Source organism: Ammodytes marinus, assembly GCF_949987685.1.
Source record: "Ammodytes marinus genome assembly, chromosome: 6".
NCBI lineage: Eukaryota > Metazoa > Chordata > Actinopteri > Uranoscopiformes > Ammodytidae > Ammodytes > Ammodytes marinus.
Genome location: NC_137235.1, coordinates 24,140,625 through 24,161,623, shown reverse-complemented (window position 1 = coordinate 24,161,623; position 20,999 = coordinate 24,140,625). Strand labels below are relative to the sequence as shown.

The window sequence follows — 20,999 nt, the reverse complement described above, 5'->3', positions numbered from 1 at the left end:
ACGCTGAAAAGTGTGGCGTGTAAAAGTTTTTCAGCCCCCTGAGTCAATGCTTTGTAGAACCACCTATCGCTGCCATTACAGCTGCTAATCTATTAGAGTATTTTTCTATACCAGCTTTGCACATCTACAGACTGATATTTATTGCCCATTCTTCTTTGCAAAATAGCTCAAGCTTCAGATTCAGCATCAGATTGGATGGAGAGTGTCTGTCAACAGCAATTTTCAAGTCTTTCTCAATATTCTCAATTGTTTTTAGGTCTGGACTTTGACTGGGTCATTCTAACACATGCATATGCTTTGATTTTAACCATTCCATTGTACATTTGGCTGTATGTTTAGGGTAGTTGTCCTGCTGGAAGGTGAACCTACACCCAGTCTCAAGTCTTTTGCAGACTCTAACAGGTTGTATGCCCTGTATTTGGCTCCATCTATCTTCCCATCAACTCTAATCAGTTTCCTTGTAGGCTACCTGCTGAAGAAAAGCATCCCCATAGCATGATGCTGCCACCACCATGTTTCACGGTGGGGATGGTGTGTATAGGGTGATGTGCAGTGTTAGTTTTCCACCACACATTGCATTTTGCATTAAGGCCAACAACTTCAATTTTGATCTCATCTGAACAGAGCACCTTCCTCCAACCCTTGCCAAAAGCCATGCATAGTCAGATGAGACCAAACACGAAGTTTTTGGCCTGAATGCAAAATATGAATACTTTTGCAAGCCACTGTATATGAAAAAGTTTCGCACTATAGCTATGTGAGTAGTGGGCCTACTGCCTCAACTTCTAAATGGCCGTTGTCCCAGGTCTGTAATGCACTGAAAACTCTTATGGACGACTACATGGATTAAATGTTTATATGTGTATACTTTACTCCTCTTGTAGTTAAATATTTAATGGACTGGAACATAGTAGGCTATGTCAAAAGCGTCTATTTTCTCCAGATTTCAAACGATGCTGCAACTGGCCGTGTGATTTAACGGGCTGCTGACTGCCTCTGTGTTGATGCTGTTTCCGTGTGATTTCACGTGACCCCTCAGAGAGAGAGCCCGTGCGCATCTGAGGCAGCGGCAGACTCTGAAAGCAAAAGGAAACGCCACTCTCTCGAGCTCAACAGTTGTCCAAAAACATTTTTTTTAACGCAGAGTGAAGGCTTTTAACTTCCCAGGATGTTTTCGCTGGGTCTCGGCGAGAAGATGGAGTTTCTCATAGGAAACCCCTTCTCAACGCCCGTCGGACAGAGAGTCGGTAAGTCGTCGCAGCTTTTGAAACTCTATGCTCGCAGTTGTTCTCCGTTGGACATTATTTCAAATCTAAATAATAAGTTATCTTCCTGCAGTTTTGTTTTACGACCGAAGTTCAGAAATGTAAAATAACGTTATAACGCTTTTAATGTTGGTTTTCATATTCTAAAAATGTCAAATAGGCTTCTTTACTACATATTTGACAGAAACATGAAAAGAAGTATCCAGAGCCAATGAGGTGCAGAGGCGGGACTCACCCCTGCTACATCTTTCACGTGATTGGTTGCTGCGTGTTAAGCGACAGCTAACTTGACCAATGAATAAGACACAAGATGTTTCCTCTCACTTCCTCAATCACTGAGGTGTTTTCTTTATAGGTCTATGGTTTTCGCCCTGCTCTATAGTTGCTGCTACAGTTTCACACCTTATGAGCAAGTGTTTCTGGTCTTCTTCAACAAACACGTTCCCAAGCTTTTAAGGCAGCATGGGTTGCTTAATTTTGACAAACAATATTTAAAAATGGTTTGTTTGTGTCCAGCTAATGCCTGTTGCAAGTATGTGTCATCATGACAGTCTTATTAAGTAGTGAAGAAATGTTACACACCCATCTGAAGCCTCCCTTTCTCTTATCTCACTAACCCACTTTCTCACACGTAAACGTCTGAGAGGCTTCAGCTAGGCTACTTCTGAGGGGCAAATGAGACCACAGAGGCAGCTGACAGTCACATGAAGGGTAGGGAGGGAGGGAGTGGATGCAAGGAGGCGAAGGGAGTGAAATGGGATTGAGAAAGGCAGGGGTGAGTGTGTGTGTGGTGGTGGAAAGGAATGAAGGAGATTTAGAGACTTATGAGGAGCCTGTGAGGGGTTGGGTGCAAAGAAAGCTGGCTTTGGTTGCCAAATGGTGTTGAGGGAATTACGTGTTTGAGCTGAACATTTTCATATAGGCATATTACTAAAAAGCCTTGCTTTCCTAGTCACACATTTACAAGAGAAACACTTTTTTAGCAAAATGTCAGCTGTGTAACCTTAAAGGCCTACTTCACCGGTTGGAATATGAAGGTGTATTGAACTCGGAGATCCTATGAAGTATAAATGTGCAAAAAAAAATTGAAATCGGATCATCCTAGCCTGAGAAAAGGCAGAAAGAGTGTTTTATGGTCTCACTGTCTAACCAGATCAGTTCTCTTTCTGTGATGTCACAGAAAGAGAACTGACAAATGCAGTGAGGACTTTCCCTCTTTAGATCTGAGGATACAAAGAAAACAGCCAACCACAGACCCCCACAGGCGATCACAGGGTCATTATCTTCTGTCTAAGAATGTAACTAAATGTAGGCCACCACATATCTTATTTATTTACCTACGCTTTTGAGTTTTCCCAGGGTGTTTGTGACTTACCCAGACCCTGAAAGGGATTTCCCGAAATACAACTGAGAAAAAAAAGAAGAGAAAAAAAGCTTATTAATGACCTTTGTGAATTACCATCACCATGCAGATGTCATGATATGATATCAGAAAAAAAACTCTTCTGGTTATTACAACACTTCTCTTTTCCTATAGCGTTGCTGTATATCTGTCCTTTACTTGATACACTCTGTGTTGACAGAGCGAGCGACCAGCGGCTCTCTGCAGGCGGAGGACTGGGGGCTCAACATGGAGATATGTGACATCATCAACGAGACAGACGAGGGGTAGGCTCATAAGTAACATGCTTTAATAAAGGAGCCACAGTCTGTCCCCATCTGGTGCACATCGCTTCACCTGTTGGCACACTGACAAACAGCTCTGGAAAAAATTGAAAGACCACTCCAAATGTTCAGTGTCACTCGTTGTACTATTTATAGGCATATGTTTGAGTAAAAGGAAAATTTTGGTTTTATAATATGAACTACTGACAACATTTCTACCAAATTCCAACACATGTTTTGTCATTAAGAGCATTTTTCAATAAGTAATGTAGAGATGGAGATTTAAGAAAAGTCCTAGTCTCTTAATTTTTTCCGGAACTGTATATGTAATTCCCCATGATTTATATTTGTATTGCTTTTTTCCTGTGTCACTTCCTTTATGGTTTTCGTAATTTTCTTTCGTGTTTCCATGTAACTGGTTGTGACTAATGACCCACTAGTATTGAGGGCCAATGGCATAGTTGTTTGGTTTTTAATACTATGAGGAATGTTTCTGTACAGTATGCCAGAAGTGCAGCTTGTTTGTAGTAGTTAGATGTATACACTGAAAAGCCCAAAGGTTTTCAGTCAGTTCTTTTTGCTGTTTTAGGTTCTTCCTCAGCATACACACAAGCCATGAATGAACCACCTCCAATAATGCTTCTGAAACAGACAACACTTTATCTTCTTGATATGTCATCTTCTTGTTTAAATATCAAGAACAAACAAGCAAAAGGATCATCTAATGCAATTTTGTGTTATTATTATTTCCCCCCCACAGACCCAGAGATGCAGTCAAAGCCATTAAGAGGAGAATCGTGGGAAACAAGAGCTTCAGAGAGATCATGTTGAGCCTCACTGTGAGTGGTTTGATGTTAAAATCCCAGGATTGCAGGGTGTGAGAGTGATTGAAGCTCAAAATGACCCTTGTCCTATGTGACACGTGGCTGAATCAACAATGGAGTATTTAGTGTATGTGTTGAGACAATGTAAGAAAAAAAACTTGAATTTGGAGAAAGAAAGGAAACAACAGATATTTAATAAATAAATAAAATGTCAGCACCTTTTTTTATATGTATATTATGGACTGTATTATTCTCATGCAGGTTCTTGAAGCCTGTGTGAAAAACTGTGGCCATCGCTTCCACGTTCTGGTGGCGTCGCAGGAGTTTGTGGAAGCGGTTCTGGTCCGGTCTATTCTGCCCAAATATAACCCTCCCACCGCCCTCCATGACAGGGTGCTCAGTCTCATACAGGTATGTGGATGCTCAAACAGAGTGTGCTATGATGGAAGCTTTCTTCAGTAATCTATCATTCGTGTCTATACAATGTCTAGGAAAACCATTCTATTCACAATTCTATTGGGTGTCTTATTTAGCTTATTTTGGGCTGATTTGAGTGGTTTGGCATTGGGGCCGACCTAGTGGGGATTTCAGTGGTGTGTTGACATCCCATCGATTTTTAAAGTTTGTTTAAGCTGGACTCTAACCTGGCTGTAAACAATGTACGATAGTATTATGTTTGGCGTTCTATGTGATTTATATACCTTCACACATTCCTATAGTCCTTGCTCAAAGCCAGCTGTGTGTAATCACAGACCAGCAGGGATGATAATAACGTTTGATGAAGTCATTCTATTTCATCATAGTCGTGGGCGGATGCGTTTCGTAGCTCTCCCTCCCTGGCGGGTGTGGTATACGTATATGACGACCTGAGGAGACGTGGTCTGGAGTTCCCCATGACGGACCTGGATGGTCTATCCCCCATCCACACTCCCAACAGGGTGAGGCTGTCTACAAACACTACACAGCAAATCAAATGCATGCATATACATTTTATTTCTACACCGTGGCTCGCTGACACATTTTGACAAAGTGACTTCATCTTGCAGAGCACCCCAGAAAACGGGACTGCTCCTGAGGCAGCTCCTGTTGTTGCTGCTCCTCCTCATCAATCACAACCACAGGCTCCTGCCAGTGTTCCCATCCAGAATACTTCTCCTCCAGTCCTGTCCAATGAGGGACCAGCCTCCCTCCCTGCAGAACAGGTACCACCGCCTAAACACAGCAGTCAATCAGTCAATGACTTTATAGAGCTTGTGAAGAAAACTAGAGCTGACTGATATGGACTTACTTTCCAAAGCTAGGACTATACAGTGGAGGAAATAAGTATTTGATCCCTCACTGATTTTGTAAATTTTCCCACTTACAATGAAATGAACGGTCTATAATTTTAATGCTAGGTTTATTTTAACAGTGATAGACAGAATATCAAAAAGAACATCCAGAAGATTACATAAAAAAAAGATATAAATTATTTTGCATTTCATTGAGTGAAATAAGTATTTGATCCCCTATCAAAACATTGCTTAGTACTTGGTGGAGAAACCCTTGTTGGCAAGTACAGAGGTCAGACGTGTCTTGTAGTTGATGACCAGGTTTGCACACAGCTCAGGAGGATATTTGGACCTCTCCTCTTTGCAGATCCTCTCCTAATCTTTAAGGTTTCGAGGCTGTAGCTTGAGCTTCAGTTCCCTCCACAGATCTATTGGATTAAGGTCCGGAGACTGGCTAGGCCACTCCATGACCTTAATGTGCTTCTTCTTGAGCCACTCCCTTGTTGCCTTTTAGGGTCATTGACAATTGACATGCTGGAAGACCCATCCATGACCCGTTTTTACAGACCTGGCTGAGAGAAAGAGGTTGTCACCCAGTATTTCATGGTACATAGCCCCATCCATATTTCCTTTGATGCAGTGAAGTCCACCTGTCCCCTTAGCAGAGAAACACCCCCAAAGCATAATGCTTCAACCTCCATGCTTGACTTTGGGGATGGTGTTCTTGGGGTCATTGTCAGAATTCCTCTTCCTCCAAGCATGGCGAGTCACTATGATACCAAAGAACTTGATTTTGTTTTAATCTGACCACATCACCTTCTCCCAAGCATTCTCTGAGTCGTTCAGGTGCTCATTGGCAAACTTCAGACGGTTTTGTACATGTCCCTTCTTGAGCAGGGGGACTTTACGGGCACTACAGGATTTCAATCCATTACGGCATAGTGTGTTACCAATGGTTTTCTTGGTGACTGTGGTCCCAGCTGCTTTGGGATCATAAACAGGCTCCTCCCGTGTAGATCTGGGCTGATCCCTCACCTTTCTCTTGATCATTGATACCTCACGAGGTGAGATCTTGCATGGAGCCCCAGACCAAGGGAGATTGATGGTCATTTTGTGTTTCTTTATTTTTCGAAAAAATCGCACCAACAGTTGTCTCCTTCTCACCCAGCTTCTCGCCAATGGTCTTGTAGTCTGTTCCGGCCTTGTGCAGGTCTACAATCTTGTCCCTGATGTCCTTAGACAGCTCTTTGGTCTTGCCCATGATGGAGATGTTGGAGTTTGATGTATTGACTCTGTGGACAGGTGTCTTTTATACAGGTAACAACTTGAGACAGGTGTGTTTTATACATGAAACTAGTTGAGATTAGGAATACTTTTTTAAAGCACGAGGACTAATCTGTGGGAGCCAGAATTCTTTATGGTTGGTAGGGGATCAAATACTTATTTCACTCAATGAAATGCAAAATTATTTATATCTTTTTTTTTAATATGATTTTCTGGATTTTCTTTTTGATATTCTGTCTATCACTGTTAAAATAACCCTAGCTTGAAAATGATAGACCGCTCATTTCTTTGTAAGTGGGCAAACCTACAAAACCGGTGAGGGATCAAATACTTATTTCCTCCACTGTATGTACTGTAGACTCTAGATCAATTTGTTTTCAATTTAGGCAGTCATTTTATTTTCATTGCAAAACAATTCATTCCACCCATTGTGCTTCAGTGTTGCAAAATGAATAAACCATGAAAAGGTTGAAGGGCCTTTAAATAGTTTCTAAAGGCACTGTTACATTGTGCCAATATTCAGAATCTATAAACTGTTGATGGGGATTCTTGCTCTTGGTGGAAAACGATCTAATCAGCTTAACTGCATCTCGAATCAGGTCTGTGGTTCCCTTACTGGGCAGTGAGGCTTTGTCGTTTTGGCTTGCAAAGTACAGGTGAAACATTGTCAATCGCTTCATTGCATTAAATAAGAGCTGGAGCAGAGCTAGTTAATGTTGTTACTTTCAACTGTACTTTTCATGCTATGACATATATCAAAATATGAGTCAAATAAAACTGTTATCATAGGCTGTTTTGTAGCTGTGGCTGGTAGTATTTGATATTGATCAGTGTTGCCTCCATAGACTTCATTGCGCTGTTGCTGTATTTTTGATCCAGGAACAGAAGCTGCGAAGTGAGCTGGCGATGGTGAGGGGAAATCTCACAGTGATGTCTGAAATGCTGAATGAGCTAACACCTGGACAGAGCCAGCAAGACGATACAGAGCTGCTACAGGTGTGTGTGTGTGTGTGTGTGTGTGTGTGTGTGTGTGTGTGTGTGTGTGTGTGTGTGTGTGTGTGTGTGTGTGTGTGTGTGTGTGTGTGTGTGTGTGTGTGTGTGTGTGTGTGTGTGTGTGTGTGTGTGTGTGTGTGTGTGTGTGTGTGTGTGTGTGTGTGTGTGTGTGTGTGTGTGTGTGTGTGTGTGTGTGTGTGTGTGTGTGTGTGTGTGTGTGTGTGTGTGTGTGCGCGTGTGTGCGTGTTGCAGAATTGTCTACAGCATTTTCTTTGACCAAGTATTAACCCCATTAGCTGCATCATTTCAACACTTTTAAAACAAATTACTTCTGAGGAGATGTACCGTACATGTCTAGTCCCCTTGTGTGCTTGTGTGTCATTCTGCTTTTTTTATAATCATACTTTTCAAGGAAAGTGACTTGTATTCTCACCAACCTCATATGTGTCTTTCTGGACCCCCAGTTGTTCATTACATTAAATAAAAATCATGGAAGAGGCACACGTTCTTATTTCTAATTAGTTTGACTTGTTGCTGCATGCACTCAATGCAAGTTCAGGTATAATGTTGTCAAAGAATTCTGGGAAATGTAGGCAAATAAATGTCACAAAACAAATAGTCTGGAACAAAAAAGTGAATTACATTTCAACATGAAATAATCCCATGTTACCGTCAAGGATGAATTATGATCTTCCTTTTACTTGATAGCATTAGTGATGAGTATCAATGTATCTGTCTCTCCTCCTCTGACCAAGCAGCAGCTGTATTCAGTGTGTAAGCGCATGCAGGAGCGAGTGGTGGAGCTCATCCCACAGCTGATGGATGAAGGCTTTATTGAAGAGCTGCTCATGGTCAATGATGACCTCAACAATGCATTCATCCGCTATGAGAGGTAGGCTGGAGCTCAGCTTTGGATTTCAGATTGTTTTTCTTTTTTTCAGAAATATTTTTTTAATTTAAGGTTTACTTTCATACTCTTATGGGAATTTCAGGTTTGACAGACTAAACAAGGCACAAATCCCTACTACTCAACAGGTAAAGAATGATCTCGACCCTGTATTCTGTTTGAAATAATGAATGTAGTGCTGCATGCGTACGAAACATTTGTGAGGCTTTTTCCCGCTAAGATTATATTCTGCAGACAAGCTGAAAGCCGCTGTGTTGTCAAACCCGCAGAACTCTAGCACAAGCCCCAGCCTCATCAACTTCAGCCCAGAGCCTTCCACTCTCGGCCAACCGCCAGTCATCGCAGCAACCAGCCAACCGCCTGTCAGCACCCCGTCCAATCAACGGCAATCACCCAATCACAGTGAGGGGAACTTTGTTAAAATTTATGCCCTCACAAAATCCATAAGTATATAATCTTCCTGAAACTGAAGTCTCCATTTTGTAATGTGCTGAATTTCTGGTAGAAAAAAAGGATGTTGTGGCTGGACATCACATGGGTTGGGAATGTTGAATTTAAAAGAGCTGCTGGATCATGTGATGTGTTTGAACGTTGAAAGTCATATGTGTGGGGGTCGGGAGGGACAGTGGGAGGAATTTGATTTGTGCTGCTAACGTGAGTTGGAATTTTTTTCATGCACATGTGCTCATGGCTACATATTTTCAGAATGATTGCAAAAGAAAATAGGGTTGTGTGAAATTACAAATAACAAGTTTTTTTCTCCAAGTTTGTGTTTTTATTATCATGGAATATGTGCTAAGATACCAAGATGAAGAAAGTTGTTTTTTATTGTGTTTATTTTTGTTTAAAACTTAACGAGTTATCCTCGTGTCTTGCAGAAGTGGAGGAGGAGGAGTTTGACATGTTTGCGCAGACGAGGGGCAGCACCATGGCTGATCAGAGGAAAAAGTGAGCAATGCTTATCAGTAACGGATACACACGCTTTACATGCCCTCGCTCCATGTGTTTTTATATTTGTGTGCATTACTGACTAAAGTGAGGATCGCTTGTGGTGACTTTACCCTACTGTAATCCCCTCAGACCAGGTAAAGCTGTAATTTGACTTATAGTACACATAGGGGTTGATCTACTCAGATCCGAAATATAGAGTGCTAAATTGCGTGAGCATTCTAAAAATTGCACTTTTGGTTAGTGGGCGTTCTGTGTGTGATCAACTTAGAGTAAAGGCGCAAATGACAAATGAGGGTTTTGCGTGTTTTACTGGTTTCCGTGTTTGGACGTAGAACAGAGTGACAGCAAGCGCAAAGAGAAATGTAAAGCCATGGAATTAGTGGTGTTATTGGAAGAGGAAAACACACGCACTGTTGAGCTACAGCCAATGTATATTAATATAACTCAAAGAAATGCAATATGGGAGAGTATCTATGAGAAAATAAATGCTGTGTGTAAAACAGGACAAAAAGAACCAATTTCTTATAAAAAAGCCTCTGCAAATAAAACAGGTTGCACACGAGTTCAGTCGCTCCTGTTGGAAACAGCAACGTGTAAAAGTCCCGTTTGGCTTCGTTCTGTGCGTCCCGAGTGCCCATCCTGCTTGACATAACATTAATGACTCGGAACAGTAGGCAAACGTCTTTGGGAGACGCCAGCAGGAATAGTCACAGTGTGCTCTTTGCGCTGGAATGACCCAGACGTGAGGAAATGCCTTTTGGCACGGCAGGTATTGTGCGACCCTTGCTTGTGAGTGTCTACAAATAAGCCCTTAACTCATCCAAACAATTCAAAATGGTATTGCTGGATGGGCGATGTGTCTGGATTATTCGTGTTTCTGTAAATCCAAACCTAACATGAGCAGAAAAAAAACCTTTATCTGTTGTCTTTTATATTCCCTCCTCACCAGCCGTCTGTCTGTGACAGTTTAACACTTGCTTTTTTAAAATGTATTAAATATTGACGCATTCACAACAGCACTTATTTACAGGCTTTGTAAATCACAGTGTGTGTGCCAAAAAACCTTTCTGCATCTACTTCTCCATATTTTCCGCTGTCGGGAAGAAACGCCTGATTTTGCATATTCATTAAGGCAAACGTACTAAACGGACAGCTCGTGTTATTTGACACGCAATCCTCGGTGAGCAAACGTTAGTAGATCAGCTTGAAAGTTTTTACAGATGCAAACGTCTCTTTAGTATATCAACCCCATACAGTATCTAGGACTCAAAGCAAAAATGTCTATAACAATATCTGCGTGTCTCATCAGTATTTGGTTGAATATGGCCTGTATTATAGTACAGCCTTACAATACATCCTCTCACCCAGTGTCAGGTATGAGGACCCAGGAGCTGTGGAGGGCCTTGCTGGAGCTCTGGATACCAGGTTGCAGGTCACAGGAGGGGTGTGTATACCACCAGAGCAAAGAAATGGTTTTGAACAAATTATTCCCTGTGAAAGAATATAATGGTGTTAATTGTAAACATGGCTAAAACACACTGTTCTTTTGATAACTTTTTTTTATCTTAGATGCCATCATCGAAAAACTGCCTGCAGAACGATATTGACAAATGGTTATCTTGTGATATGGTAAGAAAGCATGTCTCTCAATATAGGTTCTCTAAAACGATGAGATAAAGTGTGATCAAGTATGATGCGATATTTACTGTGTTTGGAAATGCAGGAAGCGCAGTCTTCGGTTAGCGAAGGAGTCTCCAGTGAAGGTATTTCCGTCTCTCTTGATTAATTGCTTTTAATTTAGCGTAACATGTTCAGAATTCTTACTCATTTCCTTTTGTATTTTCTGAGCGTACACGCATGCACCTCTAACTATAACTGTCCCTTTCAGAGTTTGATAGGTTTCTGGAGGATCGGGCGAAGTCGGCAGATCCCAGCAGCCAGGCCATTCACAGTGTGCCCACCTCTACCTCCACCTCCACATCCAGACCGCCACCGCCGCAATCTACCCAGAAACAGGACTTATCACATGACAACCTTTTTTCACTTTGAAAGAGAAGAAGTGGATATATTTTAAGATTCACGTACAATATGCCTACAATCATAGGCTGTGCCTAGTCAGGTTTTCTCTGAAAGCAAAGACACACACACACACACACACACAGACACACACACACACACACACACACACACACACACACACACACACACAGACACGCCTGCGCAATCAAACCTGACACTGCTGGACTGCATCCTGATAAATTGCTGAATATATGTAATATGTCCTAGTTCATTCTGCTCTTTGTTATCTTCATGTAAGTATAAGCAACTTTATGTGACTATATTTATGAAATCTATTATAATATTCATGTAAACAAAAACTTTCTTTGGAACTAGTATTTCCAGTAAAGTATAATGTAAAAAGAAATATTTGATATTATGCCACTGTGTGCCTTCGGCCCAGACAGCTGATTTTGTGTAGATGAGAATAAATTGGGCTTTGTCCTGCAAAACATGTTGCATATGTCCTCGTTTTTAAATCATTCCTGCTCTCCCATTATCTTAAGCTACTGCGAAGGGAATTTACCCTGAAGCTTGTTTCCAAAGGATCTGAGTGCAGTCTTTGTGTGAGAGAGAGCTGATCATTTTTGAAGATCTTGTGTCCGAGGTCACTGACGCAGCCCCACCAAATCGAGGGCAGACAATATTGGGATGTGCAGAACTATTTTTTCCATGTCATACAAATGCCTCCATGATTACGACTCAGTGACTGACCCTCCTTAACTATAACACTTGGTATCTGCCAAAATAATTCAGAGTTTTTTGCATCGAAGCTAGCCAAAACATCTGAGCCTCTGCTGGATTTCTTTGTCTGTTCTTGTACATGGATCTGCAGCGTTGACGTCTAACATTCCAACTGAGAATCAGCTTAGAAATGTGACTGTTGTTTAAGATGAGGAGCATCCAGGGTGGGACTTACCATTTCTTCAACTGAGAGCCAGTCTGCTGTCCTACTTTCAGCTAATCCGCCAATAGTACACCGTGCAGGCAAATGCAGAGGAATACCACTACTGTACATGCCCAAACCAAGACATGTCCGCCCTTCACGACTCCTGCGTCTTCTGGGATCTTCTTTTGACCCATTATGGATGTCCATAGAGCAGCCGTCTGAATCCTCCAGGGATCACTGTGAACCAAAATGAACCAACCACAGCACCTTTAGAGAGAAGCTTAACATGAGTGATGCTCCACAGCTAAGAGAGGCTACCGCAAATCTGCAGAAGCTGGAGAAGGAAGCTGCAGATCTGGACTTGCCTTCTAACCTTGTTGACTGCGGCACACAGATTGAAACAACAGATGGAGTGCAAAGTTGCTCCTTCCCTATGGTCACCGCATGTAGGCTACTTGTCCATGTAAAAGAATGAGAGATATTCAAGCCTTATCTTCAGCAAGGTATCTAAATATGTATTTTACTATACTGTCAATGTTATTGAGGAAGTCAAAATGACATTGACTGATTTTCCAACCCTCTTGCTTGTTGGAAGCAGCTGTGCATTGGTACTGCACAAGCACTCCACCATTCTGTGATAGTCTGGGGGTTAAAAATGTCAACTGTTTGGTCATAAAAGTCAAGTGAATGTCTGGCAGTAAACACTAAACTGTCAGCGGGTGCAGCCATATGGTTCCATATTTCATGTGGGTTGTGGTACATTCATATCATGTGGGAAAATTGAGTACTAGTCATTTCAATACACTGCATGCTTTTCACCACCTTTTGTTTGACACTGTTGTGACATTCAATTGTATGTGTTTATCAAATAAATAATAGAATGTCGACCTAGTATAAAAAATCCAATAGAAATTGGTATCGTTGTAGGCAATGCTTAGATTGTGGAGATCGAATTATTTTGCAACAGGAATTATTTTCTTTTGTATCTATGAGAGTAACACATTTACGCCTAATTAACTCAAAATGTATTAACTGCAACAACAAAATCACACTCATTGAAGAAACTAGTGTCCATCACAGATTGGTGATCCTGGGTTTCATACACAGGAAACTGGTAGGCTACTTTTAGGGATTTTTCAAACTGCTAAACCCTTATCTTTTTCCTTTCTCATAAAAAAACATGAACAAAGTTGGATATTATCTGTATAATCAGTTTAATATAATTTCATTGTGTCTTCCATGTGTTAGTTGTTTGCAATACACAAAATAATTCACAAAATTAATGACTTAAGTATTTTTCATGAATGTGTTTTTGTAGTCCACAGTAATGTTTTTGAAAATAAGCCTACCATTTTATAAAAAGGGTAAGCTTATTAGGCTACTGCCTTCCAGCTTTAAAAAAAGAAAATGAATAAAAAAAGTTGTTGCTGCTTATTCTGGCAACACACCTCTTGATATTATCAATGGACCTATTGATAGTATCCCCTACATCACTTTCAAATATCTAACATCAATTTCTCTTTTTGTCAGTATTTTAATTGCACACTATTTGCGGAATTTGTCCGAGGAGCAGTGAAGGCAGCAGTGTCAGTACATCCCACCTTTGCTGTGCGTTGCAGTAGCAGTGTACACAGACAAGATGGCAGCTTCAGTGGAAGACGAGTTTGAAGATGCGCCTGATGTGGAGCCTTTAGAGCCAACACTGAAGAATATTATCGAGCAGAAATCTCTCAAGTGGATATTTGTGGGTGGAAAGGGTGGTGTCGGTAAAACGACATGTAGGTAAGTTGAAGGAAAAAGCTAATTAGACTCCTGATATTAACGCAGGCTAGGTCGCTAGCTAACATAACTAGCTTACATTAGCCGCCGCTAGTCATACGTTGAGGTGGGTCACTCTCAGTCAACGAATAAGATGTTTTGTTTTTTACAATAATAATAGTCTTAACGAGCGTCAGTTTACTAGCTGAAGACGAGCTAACATTGCAGTAGCTTCGCCGTTAAATGTTTAGTCGTTTGGGACTAATGGAGACTATTTACCGGTTTACGCTGTCAAGCACTGTCACCAGCTAACGTTAGCCCACTGACAGACATTCACGACTCTTAAATGCTTTGACCATCACGGTGCAGGATACAACCAACAGCCTAGCTGTTGACACATTAACCCTCCTTTAAACTAACGTTGAAGCCATTGACTGAAGCTACAATAAAAAATATCAAAGGCAGACATGAAATTAAAAGTAAGTCCGTGATTCTGGTTGACGCTTGTTGTCAAAATCACATTTTGTCAAAACCAGTGAATAATATAATATCTCCTCTCAATTAAATTGTTTCAGCGTACAGTACGGTCAGGTACGCTAGCAGATCATTAGAAGTTATTCACTTATTTTGACAACAAGCATTCTCCAGACTCACCGACTTATTAGCTCAAGAAGAGGCTGCCCATAATATTTTGAGTGAGTTTCAATAAGTATTCAATTTTCTTTAATTAGTAGTCCTAGTAGTGTTGCTGGTCTGGTGTGCTGCAGCTGTAAAGACCTGTCCTGTGTTGTGCTCTAGCTGTAGTTTGGCTGTCCAGCTTGCAGCCGTGAGGGAGAGCGTCCTCATCATCTCCACCGACCCCGCTCACAACATCTCTGATGCTTTCGACCAGAAGTTCTCAAAGGTGCCTACTAAGGTCATGGGCTATGAAAACCTCTTTGCGATGGTAAGTCTGGTTGCGTTTGGAATACCATCGGCACAGCACACGAGCACAGGAACATTACTGTCAGAGATTGAGTTGTTAATGTAAAAATGGCATTTGTCACAATAGGAAAATCACAGGCGTAACAGGCTTATTACATGAACTGTGTGGAGGGCTATGTTCTTTTCAAAAGTCCTACTAAGTCGTGACCATGAGCCAGCATGCAGGAGGGGTGGAAGAGTTATGACCAAAAAAAATTCATAAATAATCCAAGTCCGGGCACTCAAGGTTGGTTTCAGAACTATCAGACGGCGTTTGATTCATAGGTCAGCACACATTACATATACACCAATGTGTGATAGGCTTGAGCCTTCTTCAAGGTGTAGTGCCCTGGAATTTCACCTTTTATATTTTTGAAACCAACCTTGAGTGCCTGGAGTTGGATTATTTATGGAATTTATTTTGGGTCCTAATTCTTCTCCTAAAATGGGTTTGACTAGTGGATAGAAAAATAGATACATTTGTTAACACAAATAGTTTTATTAACGCTTTTATCGGAAAATCAAATGTAATGAAAGAGGGCACTATCTCTTTAAGTGCCACAAGGAGGGTCTGTTCCACATCTCAGACACAAACCATCATTGTGTATCAATCCAAATTGCCCGAGACCCTGAAATCCTTTTGAGGCCCTCACTTTGTAATGTGCTGATTATTTGTGTTTGTGTGAGTGCAGGAGATTGACCCCAGTCTGGGTGTTGCTGAGCTGCCTGATGAGTTCTTTGAGGAGGACAACATGCTCAGCATGGGCAAGAAGATGATGCAGGAGGCCATGAGCGCGTTCCCCGGCATCGACGAGGCCATGAGCTACGCAGAGGTCATGAGGTAAGACTGCCTGCTCACTGGAAAGACAGATCACTTTCTTTGTTTCTAGTTGTGCTGACCCACCTCTCACTGTAGTACAAGGTTCCTACGCTGTATGTGAAAGTATGGAACTTCATTTTAAACCTTTCGCTGAAGCATCAATAGAAAAAACGTTGCGCGACTCTTTAATTCTTTTTCAAGTGACACTTATCTAAATTGTTGAGTTTACTTGGTCTTAAGTTTGGGCAAAGAGAATGTCATGGGTCGCTTCAAGTTTTCCGAGGGGCTGGCTTCAGAACCCTTTATTTATATAATAAGCATTTAACTATTTGTATTCAAATGTCAAATATGTACTGAATAATCTACTGAGGATCCTGGAAATTTGAGGGTGGAAAAGTATAGAATTTTGAAGTGGAAAATGTGTAGGAACCCTGGTAGTATGACAGGGCTAATAAAAGAAAATGGTAGCCATTGTTATACTAACTTATCACTTGTGTCTACCTCAGGTTAGTGAAAGGAATGAACTTCTCAGTGGTGGTCTTTGACACCGCTCCTACCGGTCACACGCTGCGGTTGCTCAACTTCCCCACCATTGTGGAGCGTGGTCTGGGCCGCCTCATGCAGATCAAGAACCAGATCAGCCCTTTCATCTCACAGGTGAGGAGGGATGAGCACATCCAGTCACTCATTGATTCTAGCCGTTTGTCTATAAATGATCCACATACAGTAGCTGTTGTTGAACTAGAAAAATGGGTGATGTCCATTAGAAGGCTAAAAACAACTTGTAAATAAAGTGCATTCAAAGACGTTTTTTGACCTTTTATACATTGTATATTATCTGTGCTTTCTCTTTCCTTGCAGATGTGTAACATGCTCGGTCTGGGTGACATGAATGCAGACCAGCTAGCCTCAAAGCTGGAGGAGACCCTGCCAGTCATCCGCTCAGTCAGTGAGCAGTTCAAAGATCCTGTAAGTCGCTCTGGTTGCAGTTATAACCCAAGCACATTACTGCTACTAAATGATAATACTTGTTACACGCTGCTGCTTTTGTGCTGCTGTTGTTGTGAATCTTTGCTTCGAGCATATTTTTTTAACTGCACTAAGCTTGTTTCTGTAGCTCATACTGAGGTTCAGTTTCTTCACAGTGGGGTTCATGTTCCTTCACAAAAACCTAACCGAGCATTGAACAAAAGGATACATTTATCCGTCTGGGCATTGCCAAGCAAATTGTGACGAGCATTTTGGGATTTATCAAAGCTATTTCCACTGCTAACCTCCTCCTTGATGTGGCTGTAGCTGTGTATCACTCTGGACTTGCATTCATGCAGTGTGTCTGTAAGGCACGTGTCGTATGTGTGCTGTGGTGGTGCAGCCTCCCAACCCCATTACTATGTTCACAGTGAGAGTCATTTGACTCGAGAAAATGCATTAATAGTTACTATATAAAAATAACATTCTTTCAGCTGATGGTACAAGTCAACTATAATCAACTAATGCCTTTTCGGCACCCTTTCAGGCGGCTGGTACCCCAACGGTGGAGTACCGAAAATAGGAGTGGGTTAGAGCGGTTAGGCGCGCTTATATCCGTACCCTACCCAACTTTTGGCAAACGGAAAACCAAAATAACCTGACCGAGCCGCTCCGACCTGACCCGCTCTACTCGGTGGAAACGAGGCATAAGCTAGAGTTGGCTGTACTAAAAGCTTTCTGTATGGGCTGTAACTCTTCTCTGTTCTCCACCATCAGGAACAGACCACCTTCATCTGCGTGTGCATCGCTGAGTTCCTGTCCCTGTACGAGACGGAGCGGCTCATCCAGGAGCTGGCCAAGTGCCGCATCGACACACACAACATCATCGTCAACCAACTGGTTTTCCCCGAGTCGGAGAGGCCGTGTAAAATGTGTGACGCCCGCCATAAAATTCAGTCCAAGTACTTAGACCAGGTATGAGTCAGTGGCTTGTTGTTGTTGTTTTTTTTCTCTCTCGTAAAACAATGCATTCTGGTGGTTTGCCTCAGATGGCGCATATTGCCGTCCTCTTTAATGGTCGTGTCTTCTTCCTGCAGATGGAGGACCTTTATGAAGATTTCCACATAATCAAGTTACCGCTGCTGCCCCACGAAGTCCGCGGTTCAGAGAAGGTCAACACGTTCTCAATGCAGCTCCTGGAACCCTACAAACCCCCAAATAAATGATCTGTCTCCCTGCAGGATCTCCCCTCTCTCTCTCTCTCTCTCCTACAGAGCCAACCTATACAGTCTGAACTCACCTTCCACCTCAACTTCCTCAGTTATCCTCAGCACGTCATCCGAAGCAGAGCACTGCTACAGCGAGACACTTGTTGAAGGGGAGCTGATGAAACCACAAACACACACACACACACACATACGTTCATAACCTGTTGTATTGTCAGAGCGCTGAGACGGTACAGATTTGCGCTGCTTTCCTCTCAGTTCCCCTTCTCTTTCCTTCGTATCCTCTGTGTGGCAGTTGTACTATTCCTACTTCAAGCATATAACATTTTCTCATCAAACAAACAAAAACGTCCCCTCCCTCCTCCATCCTGCGCAGTGTCCAGCCTCAGTTGTGAAGTGACGGTGCTGTGTATTCCAGGATCAAACGGCTTTGAGATGGTCGATGTTTATGCATCGTTTTTTAATTTCTGTGTGCTTTGGTGGATGTGTCTGTTTCTCTAGTCTGACTTTTGACCAAAATGTCATTCAAATCCATGTTTCATAATGGGAATTTACAACATAGTCTAGATTCTACATGTTCAGTGGGATGGCAGGGCAATGAAAACAGACAGTAACCTCTAAAAAACAAAAGCCGTAATGGTCTTAAATTTGAAATTGACCATAAAGTTTTCCCATTAGACCACATCTCACCATGCAGTCCTTGTTTAAATGCAGTAGCCTAATGTCACTGAGATTTTGAATCAAGTCAGATAGGGAGCTTTAAGTTCAAATGTGGCTATGCTATTTTTTTGAACTGGACAATCTGAACAGCCTCTGTTAAATATTTTCAACCACAGTGGTTGGAGACGGCACCAGTTTAATGAGGTTTACAAACTGTGTGTTGTAACATTTATGTTTCGTTGGCTGGAAGCGATCGATTAGTAAGATATTAAGAAAGCTGAACTGGCACGAGCGCTCATCAAACTCCTCAAACACTCTCTTTCAAACCATTTTTCTTTATCCAGAGAACTATATGATTGGGACACTATTGAAATACGTAAGCAGCCTTATGTAGTGCATTGTTTATTAAAAAAATATATATATTGAATGTTTGCTGATCAAATGTTGAACAAATGAATGGTGAATTGTCAAAGTACAGCCATGGCATCTGTGCCCTGTTGACTGAATATTGGACTCTGATTGGCTCAGAGTTCAACAGAAAGATGCAGACTACAGGTTGAAGCATAACTACCACCTCTGTCACTGAATGCTTTTGAGTCAAATCTGTTTTCTATAGATTTTTCTTTAAATTATGTTGAGAGTGTTAAATAAAACAAACTTGCCTCAGTTTGGAGCCTTTTGTGTTCATTTTTTCTTTTGGTCTGTTAAGCAGATGTACATAAGGGCACACTGGGCGCATCAAACCGAGCGCACTGCAGATTGGCCCTGACAGCGTGAGGCCTCAGTTAACCTTCATCACTACAGTTCAGGAGTCACAAGCAGAAACGTACATTACATGACCCCCCCCCCCCCCCCCACCCAAGGGTCAGTCCGCATCGAAGCAGACTCGGGTTTGAGTCCGGCTCGGGTAGTTCTCTGCATGTCATTCCCCTCTCTGCACCATTTCATCTCTGTTACTCCACCACACTGTCAATAAAGAATTAATATATATAGATCCTTTTTTGGGATAATTTATCATTCAAATGTTATTTAACTTCTGTTCTACATACTAATAATTCCAAATAGTAGAAGTTGTTCAGAAAGTTTTTCAGACAGTTTTAACACGGTTTAATGTTTGAATACACATTTTGACCGACTTGGTTTTGTTTGTTATCTGTTTGACAGAGAATCAGTTGGCACAACTGTTATTGCTTGACATTCTTAGTATGTAGTTATTACTAAACATTTGAAGTTTTTGTACTATCAAAGATACATTTCCATTAACAAATGATACATCATCTCAACAAAAGATAATTAGTTGGCTCAAATGTAGGCAGTATTCCTTAAAATTTAGGAGTTTTAGTTGGCCTCAACAAAAATCTGTTGCCTTGAAAAATGTGTGTTCCCTAACTTTTTCACTTTTACAGTGCATGCACAGCGAGTGTCATTACTCTCTGTTGAGAGTCATTTAATCTGTTGTTGAGTTATAAAATATTAGGCGGAAATAGCATTGGGAACCAGTGGGATTATTATTCCCCACTGGGATTTATTTATTTATTACGGAAAAAGCTTAAGGTTTGAATGTAAGATAAAAATCAGATGACACACACATTACCTTTAACTGTATGGCTCTATTTTTATTATGCTATTTGTTCATTGTTATTTCAGTGTAATCATAAACCTGTAACCGGAATCAAATTGTGGTTGTTGTTTTCATATCACTTATCACGAAAGTTTGCCACGCTCCACTTGCTTCTGTTTCATAAGTCCCTGGTGTACTGTACGGTCCTGTGCGCTCCTTGTGCCCCGGCGCTGCGGCCTGTCGCTTGTGGTCCATCACCGAGCCGCGCTCTCCCGGTCGGGGGCCGCGCTAACGAGCTCCTCCTCCACGTTTTGGGGATTTACCCTGGGGCGCACTGACCACTGGACGCACCGAGGAGGCTCCGGAGGATTAGTAGCACTGCTATGCAGCCGTCCCAGCCTACAGTTAACCGAGCCGACGCCAGGAGATATCAGGGTTATGAGCTCTTTGAAGGAAGACCACCACTGGCCAGCAGCAGAGGCGACTGTAGTAGTGTTAAGTGATAATATGAATTCACTTCTTCTCCGCCGGTGCCAATTACGCACAGAGATGCGCTGAGCAACTGGCGCATTCATCAAGGAAGAAACACTACAAAGAGGTTAGTAGATAAACTATTTCTAGACAAAATAGGTCTACATCAGAAATATGACTGTTCGTTTAGTTTCATTCCATAAAAGTTGTAGAAATGTGATTGTAAATCTAATACAGTTTCCAATGACCAGAGAGAGCTGTTAAGATTCTGAGGTGAACCATTAATGGCCTGGGTTCACATGCAACTGTTACATGAGCATGTTGTGTACACTGCAGGGGTTATCAGAAAGTTGTTTTACCCTCCCCCCATTTTTTTTTTATACAGTTATTTTTTTCTTCTTTCGAGGATCTAAGGTAGCACTGGCTGTCAACAATGACTGTCACCTACACAGCCAGAGTTGCAA

General features: G+C 41.7%; 3 protein-coding genes across 3 annotated transcripts in view; all 3 read left to right on the top strand.

Moving 5' to 3' along the window:
- Window positions 1–1,052: 1,052 nt before the first annotated feature.
- On the top strand, window positions 1,053–11,615 carry LOC307251405 (target of Myb1 membrane trafficking protein). The gene is made up of 15 exons (XM_080028772.1): window positions 1,053–1,247; window positions 2,849–2,933; window positions 3,691–3,769; window positions 4,016–4,165; window positions 4,558–4,692; window positions 4,801–4,956; window positions 7,189–7,305; window positions 8,061–8,194; window positions 8,295–8,337; window positions 8,479–8,611; window positions 9,088–9,157; window positions 10,529–10,604; window positions 10,730–10,789; window positions 10,884–10,923; window positions 11,049–11,615. Exons 1-15 carry the CDS (start codon window positions 1,169–1,171, stop codon window positions 11,207–11,209), a joined length of 1,518 nt encoding a protein of 505 aa, XP_079884898.1. The 5' UTR covers window positions 1,053–1,168; the 3' UTR covers window positions 11,210–11,615.
- A 2,129-nt stretch (window positions 11,616–13,744) lies between these two features.
- On the top strand, window positions 13,745–19,170 carry get3 (guided entry of tail-anchored proteins factor 3, ATPase). Its single transcript, XM_080030245.1, has 7 exons — window positions 13,745–13,889; window positions 14,664–14,811; window positions 15,521–15,669; window positions 16,155–16,305; window positions 16,510–16,617; window positions 17,395–17,592; window positions 17,715–19,170. The coding sequence occupies exons 1-7, from the start codon at window positions 13,747–13,749 to the stop codon at window positions 17,841–17,843; spliced, it is 1,026 nt and encodes a 341-aa protein (XP_079886371.1). The 5' UTR covers window positions 13,745–13,746; the 3' UTR covers window positions 17,844–19,170.
- A 1,798-nt stretch (window positions 19,171–20,968) lies between these two features.
- The window catches only part of LOC307251491 (bestrophin-2a-like), a gene marked incomplete at both ends in the record, with an annotated part of 5,349 nt that continues 5,318 nt past the window's right edge, over window positions 20,969–20,999 (top strand). The window contains one exon of the mRNA XM_080028858.1: window positions 20,969–20,999. This exon is cut by the window's right edge and continues 121 nt beyond it. Coding sequence (XP_079884984.1) covers window positions 20,969–20,999 — 31 coding nt within the window.

What these genes read in the sequence shown, in the direction of transcription:
- get3 (XM_080030245.1), top strand. Translation starts at nt 13,747, where the DNA reads ATGGCAGCTTCAGTGGAAGACGAGTTTGAAGATGCGCCTGATGTGGAG. An exon ending in GTCGGTAAAACGACATGTAG is followed by an intron (nt 13,890 to 14,663) that starts GTAAGTTGAAGG and finishes GTTGTGCTCTAG; the next exon opens with CTGTAGTTTGGCTGTCCAGC. An exon ending in AGCTACGCAGAGGTCATGAG is followed by an intron (nt 15,670 to 16,154) that starts GTAAGACTGCCT and finishes TGTCTACCTCAG; the next exon opens with GTTAGTGAAAGGAATGAACT.
- LOC307251405 (XM_080028772.1), top strand. Translation starts at nt 1,169, where the DNA reads ATGTTTTCGCTGGGTCTCGGCGAGAAGATGGAGTTTCTCATAGGAAAC. An exon ending in GCATTCATCCGCTATGAGAG is followed by an intron (nt 8,195 to 8,294) that starts GTAGGCTGGAGC and finishes TGGGAATTTCAG; the next exon opens with GTTTGACAGACTAAACAAGG. An exon ending in CGAAGGAGTCTCCAGTGAAG is followed by an intron (nt 10,924 to 11,048) that starts GTATTTCCGTCT and finishes TGTCCCTTTCAG; the next exon opens with AGTTTGATAGGTTTCTGGAG.